This window comes from Scomber scombrus, unplaced genomic scaffold, assembly GCF_963691925.1.
Source record: "Scomber scombrus unplaced genomic scaffold, fScoSco1.1 SCAFFOLD_597, whole genome shotgun sequence".
Classification (NCBI taxonomy): domain Eukaryota; kingdom Metazoa; phylum Chordata; class Actinopteri; order Scombriformes; family Scombridae; genus Scomber; species Scomber scombrus.
The window spans coordinates 1-8,116 of record NW_026910583.1 but is presented as its reverse complement, the minus strand read 5'-3'; the positions used below and the strand labels follow the sequence as shown (position 1 = coordinate 8,116).

The window sequence follows — 8,116 nt, the reverse complement described above, 5'->3', positions numbered from 1 at the left end:
CAAAACCCAACAGTGTGACAGTTGTAGTAATATTCTGTTTATCAGCAGTTTTGTCTTAATTGTGTCTCATTAAATCAGTCGTACACGCAAAATACAGCAACATGCATTTTATTAACTGGTATTTCTATCAATGGATAAACTGGCTTTAACTGGTTTTCTGACTTCTAAACTGGATCGATTGAAACTCAGGTGTGACGTCATTCCCAACTCTGACTCCAACTTCCGAGGTAAAGGGAATGCTGCAATAGTTCACTACTTTTAAAGACGTTTCTCGGGTAATTTAACACCGTTAGCTAGATTTAGACACAAAAGCCACCTAGGTAGGGTTAGGGAAAGATCACGGTTTTGGTTAAAATGATCAGAAAAATGTCCGTCACTCATCTAAATAATACGTCACTTCCTCTGTCACTCAAACATAACTATACATCGATTTTGGATTAAGTGATAATGTGTGAAATCACTGAAGAAATCGGCGTGTTATTCATACGACATGGTGAGACCAGACTGAAGTTAGAGACTTAAAGTGAAACATCAATCACCTGAAGACTCAGATATTTTTCTCAGGAGTTGGTGGAGAACAAACCAGAGCTAAAAGCATCATATAACAGATGTTGTGTTTAAAGTTTGTAATGTTGCTGCCAAACAGACAAAAGTAAGAAATAATTCATGTAGCTTTAACCAAAAATGTAAAGGACCCTGTTGAAGTATCTTTGTGAACTTATTATAAAATAGATTGTGTGTTTTCAGCTTGTTGTTTTCCCCCAAAAGTGGCTAAAAACCACCAATAAGCTTTAACTGAGTAGTTTTAGCATAGAGGTGTCAGATCAGGAAACACTCATATGATTTGTTTATTGTTACTGTTGTTAATGACGAGCTTTGTGAGGAGCTGCGTGTTACATGTTAGCAGGTGAAGTGAAGGACTGAGAATAGATCCCTGAGGAACCCCAGAAGTTATAATGAACTCTAATGTGACGATCATGAAGCTCTGTGTCAACATTAACACTGGTTCACCAACTGGGCAAAGTGACCATCGGCTCCCAAAAACCCAAAAGATCAAAAGGTTTATTTAACATAATTAGGTCTGATATAATCTGGCAGCAGTGATTTCCAATGTGAACTCTAACATCTCCTCCATCGTCCATCTCATGGTCTTCGTCCTAAACAGAGACTTAATGGATTTAATATCTATTGACAGGTTTTATTATTTCATCATATTACTGTAATTATTGTATTTAATGAGCCATTGATTGATCAGTGTATAAAATGTTGATAATTATTCCCTGAATCTTAAGTGTACATATTCAAATTAGTTATTTTAATATTTTTAGTTCAGTTTATTATCATGGAAAACTGTGAAAACTAGTATTTTTGTGTTAAATAATGACAAACAATGAATCATTCAGATCTAGAGTTCTGCCAAATATATCATCAAATACATCAGAGGTCAGCAGTTAGGTTCAACCATAGAGGAGGTGCTTTGTTTTTTATTTTTCACCATTAATAAGTGAAAACATCTTCCTTTAATACTAATTAGTAATAAAGTGAGTCCTGTGTGGCAGTGTGAGACCTGAGACTTCCTTTATTGGTTATCTACAGATGATCAACAGCGTGATTTATGTTTGATTGACAGTACTGTATTTTCACCTGTTGTTGCATCAACACATCACTTCTATTTAACTACCTACTAGTCTAACGTTGTGGAATTCAAACAATGTTAGAAAATTATACAATAACATTTCTGGAGGTTACATATTTAGCCGGAGGGCCGGATCCTTGCTAAGCACTGCCATACAGTAACAGCAGGGTTAATAGGAGCCAGACAACAAACTATTGCTCCAGAGCCTCATAACAGGTTAATCCGCCCATAGATAACAGGTAGGACTGGGTATCAGTACTTCATACCTTTAATGTATTGACCGAAATAAATCGATACCAAGTAGTATTGAAACGTCTCCCGTCAATCGATACCTGCTATCGATCCTTTTTGCACCCAGAGCTAGAAAATATGACTATTTGTATGGATTTGCTCTCAGCCAATCAATGCAAGCGTTCTTGGGTTTAATGCATCATGTGATTGGTCCACTGCCACAGCAGCTACAACCCGTCTGTGGTGGTGAAGTCGTGGTGAATCTGAGTTTAACACGCTTAACAGTTCAGCAGCCAAGATGCCACCTAAACGCTCTAAAGTGAGTCTACACTACACGCCTGTTACACTGATGACAGCATGATAGGGATCAATGAAGTACTCAGCTGGTATCGGTGTCACTTAAGGGGACTTGGATTAGTACTGGTTTATAAAACGATACCCAGACCTACTGATGAGAGTTATTATTTCTTTAGTGGGAAAAGAGTCTGAATCCGTCATGGCTTCGTGCTTTTAGACTCTTTCTGTTCTCTTGGTCTGCAGTGTGTGTTCAGTATATTTGGGTTTTTTAAGTGTTTCTTTGTGTGCTCCTCTTCACACCTGTCCTGCTCCTCGTGTCTTCCTCGGCCAATCAGCTCCCAGCCAATCAGCTCCCAGCCTGGCCTCGTGTTGCGTCACCTGTTTCCTGTTTGATTAGTTTGGTTTGTATTTAAAGTCTATCATTGAGTGCACTCTACACTCTGTACTTGTTTAGTGCACAAATTACAAAGGTTAGTGTCTCAAAACGTCACTAGAGTTATCGATCATGGTAAGATACTTGGATTGGTTTATAAAACGATACCCAGACCTACTAACATGTTAGCTACAGATTCTTTATAATAAAGTTATAATACATCAGATGTGTTTATGTTGCTGCCTCCAAGTGGCCCAAAAATCTATCAAAGCAGGTTTAACCCTCCTGTTGTCATCGAGTCAAGGAAGGAAGGGAGGAAGAAGGAAGGAAGGAAGGAAGGGAGGAAGGAAGAAAGTGAGGAAAGAAGTATGGAAGGTGGAGGGAGCAAAGAAAGAGGGAAGGAAGGGAAGAACAAAGGAAAAATTAAAGAAAGAGGGAAGAAGGAAAGAAGGAACAGTCAAAACAGACGGGGTCAATTTGACCCGGGAGGACGACAAGAAGGTTAAAGTCAAATACAGATTGTGTGAATAGTTTGAATTAAGATAAAATAAACTGTGAGTCAGATTAAGATTCAAACACTGGACTCTAATGCGTTGTGTGGAAGTGGAGAACCGTTCTCCTCTGATGTGAGAACCAGAACCTGCTGCTCTGTTTGAGTCTGAAGCTTTAATAATGGTTCCAGTTACAGATGAGACGGATCAGTCTCGTGTTATATTGACGAGTCTTCAAGAATCAAAGCTAAATAAATATAAAGCGAGTCTGTTAATGTTAAAACTACTTAATAATAAACATGTAAAATTAATCTTTTCTACATGTTTAATGTGTTATTGTGTCATTTAGCAGGTTACTGTCTAAATGTGTAAAATGTGTCATTTAAAAACAGATAAACACATTAAATTAAGCACTTTCAGTTATAAATTAAGTTTAGTAATTAATTAAGGAGATTATGATAACAGAATATTTTTTAAGGCTTTGTAAAATTGTATTTCATTGTAATCTGAAGCTTGTCTGTTGTTTTTATTAGTTTTCAGCAGCATTTAAAGTCATTGAGTGATTTCTGGTTAATGCATCATCGTCCTTAAAATCAGTAAAAAGCATAAACGCTAAATAAATAAATATGTTAATAAATAAATAACATACAGGAAAGATAAAGAGTGTCGACTGTCAGATTACAGACGTTTCTTCTTCTGCTTTTGATGCTTTTTCCATTTAAAAAAAAAGTGTGATAAATGTATAAATAAATCTTTACATCTTTCTTTTCTGTGATGAATAATTTACTGTAAATATTTATATATTATATTTAATAAAAGGTAAAAGGTTGTTTCCTCTCATGTCTCCTTTAGTTTGAAGGATTTAAACACATCACATGACGAGCTGCTGCAGGTAGAAACACTCAGAGAGAAATATATTAATATGTGAGAAATGTTATTAATATAAACATGTCAACTTACATTTATAGTGTCTTTATATTAATTAATTGACAGAAAATGAATCATCATTATAAGTAATTTGATAGTTGTTTGTAAATGTATGTTATAATTGCATTTTAGGGTCTTTTTATTTACTTTTTAATTTTATTGTTGGATTTATTTGTTTTTGTTTTTTTCTATATCACTATTTTTTGAGCTGCTGTAGAAGTTAATTTTCCCCACTGTGGGATCAATAAATGTATCTTTATCTTTATCTTTAAATTATTGAGCTGAAATGTGTCTTTTGTTGATTTTCTTTCCTTTGTTTCATATTTCTGTAAATTATTTAAACTATTTTCTTTGTTAGTCAGAGTTTAGAGGTAAATGCCGACGTCTCTTTGGGAAACTATGAGGAACATTTTTCACACATTTTCTGACATTTTTAAAAAGATTTTCCATCAATAATAAAAATAATCATAAAGTTTCAGATCTGCTTTAATAAAACAAAATATAATGTAGTTTAAATATTGTATTAAAATGATGATTTTAGTCAAATTTCACTTCATTTAAAGATGAGCTGCAAACCAACATATCTCTATATTTAGTCAACAGATGATCAGATGTTAAATATTATAATTATAACTTATTATAATCTAAATGTTTCTGTTTCATATTTTTTGTAATCTCTTTACTTTTGGTTTGTTAGTTAAACTCAACAAGAGAAGTTATGTTTGACATTGTTCTGACATTTTTGTAGATTTAACATCGATAATAGAAAATAATAATATCATCCACAAGCTGATAAAAGCTATTAAAACAAATATTTTAAGGCTGATTTTATGGAAATTAAAGATTTTTACTTGACAACCAGATTTAAAATGTGAATGTGTGAAGTATCCAGAGGCTGCAGCTGTAAAGATAAATGCAGTAAATGATCATATTTCTGTCTGAAATGTAAAATAATGAAGAACAGTAGGAGGTGATGATGCAGGGGAATAAAAAGCTTCTTCACTGATGTTTATAAAATGTATTTTTCTCCATGAAGGTTTTAATGGATCCTGATGAGCAGACAGAGCGTGTTCATGTTCATGCTTTATGCTTTCAGCCCAAAATAATAATAAACTTACAAACACTGAATATTTCTCTTTGTTTTCAGACAGGAGGAGCATGCAGCAGTACAAATACAACACAGCTTTAAAAAAACAAAAACAAAAACAACCTTTAAATTAAACCAATGGCGCTTTTCCATCACACAGTTCCAGCAAACTCGACTGGGCTCGGTTCTTTTTGCGTCTCCATCAGGGATAGTACCTGGTACCTGGTACTTTTTTAGTATCTGCTCTACCGAGGTTCCAAGCGAACCGATACTAAATGTGACGTCAACAGACTGCCGGCCACTGATTGGTTAGAGAGTCGCTGGAAGAGTCACGAGCCGTCCCACACAAGAATCAAACCCTGCATTTTTAAATACCAACAACAGCGTTACAGAGATTCGTTTCTCTTCTCTTGCTTTGTGTGAGACAGAAAGCCTCATACAGCAGCAAGTACACCATCGCCTCCATGTCCTCCATTGGTTATGTGTTTGTGTCGCGTATAAAACGAAGTCACGGCAGTTTCGCGGAGCCGTGCTAGGACAACCCCGCCCACGTTGAGTAGGTACTTTTTTGTAATGGAAAAGGTTCCTGGTACCAAACCGAGTCGCGGCGAGTCGTGCTGGAGCTGTGTAGTAAAAAGCTCCACAACAGGCTGCAGAATAAAAAAACATCTAGATCTCATTTTTTTTTTAAAAGTGCATCAGAGACAGTAGATCGTTGCATTCATGGTCAAATATCTCCAGGGTTTTTTTCTTTTTTTTGAAGTGTGCAGAACCTCTGACATAAATATATGATTTCAAGTCTTATTTCATCTTCTTCATCTCTGCGATTGTTCATATCGACAAATAAAATGTTTGTAAAAAATAAGGGACAAAGACTGTGGAATTATTTGGTTTTTTCCTTTTTGACTTTTGTTGTATGTGTTTTATAATAATGTTCTTTTTTTTTTAAAGATAAAAATCCTGCATGTGAGAAAATGAACTTCCTTTCAGGGGTTTTGAACTTTTTTGTTTTCAGGAGCAAGAAAAGAAACAACAGAGAGGAGGCCGAGAAAAAAAAAAGTTAAAAAGTCATTAATCTGCAGAGTTTTCTTTCAGTTTGAGAAGAAAAGGCTGCAAGACACAAAAGATCCCATAATTTGTCACCACAACATCCGAGCTGTTAAACCCCAGAACCGACTGAAGGAATGTGAAGAAAAAACAATATAGAAAGCGATTTAAATGATTTTAGTTTCTGGCAGAAATTAGTGACTAAAATTATTCTAACAGGAAAAACAAACGAATGATTTCCTTTGTTGTGTGGCTAAAGGTCAGAGGCCAACTGGCTGGTTTTTCTTAACATGATGGGAAACTTGTTTAGTTGAAAGTGAGACGAGACAAAAACAAATAAAAAGCTTTAAAACAGAAGCGACTCTACAATCAGACCTTTAGAGGAGCCGAGCAATAACCTGCAAGTGTTTAAACCTCCTGCTAAATTACAACCAATAAACATTAATACATAATAGAGTGGTTTATTACAATGTATAATAATATATCAGATAGTTAATTAACCCTGAAAGAAAGATTATTAATGACAGAACTATCCAAATTACTAAAAGCGGTTAAAATAAAACCATGTGAACCTGCAGCATAACAGACAGGCTGCAAAATAATTAAATGTATATGTTGAAAAAAAATACAATAGTAATGTATTTATTTTTTAAGGGTGATGAGATTAAATTTAGGGTTGTTTGAGCATTCCTAGAAAGGGTTTAAAGTCGCTTCTGCTTCAAAATAAAAAATACACGCACATCCTCACATTTGCGTCCAGGAGAAAAAACAGCTTTGGAGTTGAAGAAGTCATTTCCACTTTTTTGTTTTTTGTTTTTTTTAAATCGAGTTTGTTTGTTTTTTTAATATAAAAAAGAATAAAGTCAGATTCCGGTCAGTGCACCGCCACCACGGACTGCAGCGTGTTGGAGGCCAAGGAGGGCAGCGCCTCTCCGGGCCCGGCCGGGCTGCTCTGCCCGGTGGCTGTCTGCGGGGATGTGGGGCTCAGAGAGCGGGGAGAGCTCGCCAGGAATGCGGGGAGATGTGTGTGGAGCCCCGGCAGGCCCGGCAGCGAGGCAGGGGTGGGTTTGATGGGCACCGGGATGGCCGGAAGAGTCTGGCCGCCGTGGCAGATGGATTTATACTGGATGCCGTAAGGAGAGTAGTCGCTGGTTGCCATGGAGATGGGGGCCGAGGGGTCCATCATCCCGGAGCCGTACATGTGCGGCCAGGCCGGGGTCAGCTGGTTGTGCAGCGGGTAGCCGGTGGTGGAGAAGGCCGCCAGCCCGCCAGGCATCTTATACTCTCTGGCGATGATGTTCTCGATGGCGAACGGGTGTTTGAAGCTTGAAGGCTGAGACACGGAGCTCAGGTTGTATCCGTGCAGCGCGCTCAGCCGCAGCTTGGCCTGCTGCTGCTGCAGGTAGGACGCTGCGTCCTGAGCCTTGGTGGGAACCAGCGGGTCCGCGGAAAGCATGCCGCCCACTTTGAAGCGTTTCCTCCTCCGCAGAAAACTCCCGTTCTCAAACATGTCTCCGCAGCTCGGGTGCAGAGCCCAGAAGCTGCCCTTCCCGGGCTGGTCCGGTCTGCGCGGGATCTTGATGAAGCAGTCGTTGAAGGAGAGATTGTGGCGCAGAGAGTTCTGCCACCGCTGCGTATTCTCCCGGTAATACGGGAACCGGTCCATGATGAACTTGTAAATCTCACTGAGTGGAAGCATCTTCTCCGGGCAGCTCTGGATGGCCATGGCCGTGAGGGAGATGTAGGAGTACGGAGGCTTCTGGTCGCTGTACGTGTTCCTCCCGGGGCGAGGCATTCTTCTGCTGAACCGGGACCGGACCGGGATCAGTTCAGTCTCAGTCTGCACAGAGCAGCAAAGACTCTCCTCACTCTGTACAAACTTTGTCCGAGCTGTTCCAACTCTTCAAAGCAGCTTTACGCACGAAAATAAACTTGCCTGGTGTTTGGCACGCATGGCTCTTTACGCACAAAGCTGGAGCCGAAACTCCGACAGCGAGTTGAGTAAAAGTTTCCTCTCCTGTGTGTCT

General features: G+C 38.4%; 1 protein-coding gene across 1 annotated transcript; it reads right to left on the bottom strand.

Annotated features, from left to right (window-relative positions):
• Positions 1 to 6,876: 6,876 nt before the first annotated feature.
• Positions 6,877 to 7,884, bottom strand: LOC133977114 (forkhead box protein B1-like). Its single transcript, XM_062415250.1, has one exon. The coding sequence runs from the start codon at positions 7,882 to 7,884 to the stop codon at positions 6,964 to 6,966; it is 921 nt and encodes a 306-aa protein (XP_062271234.1). The 3' UTR covers positions 6,877 to 6,963.
• Positions 7,885 to 8,116: the final 232 nt, after the last annotated feature.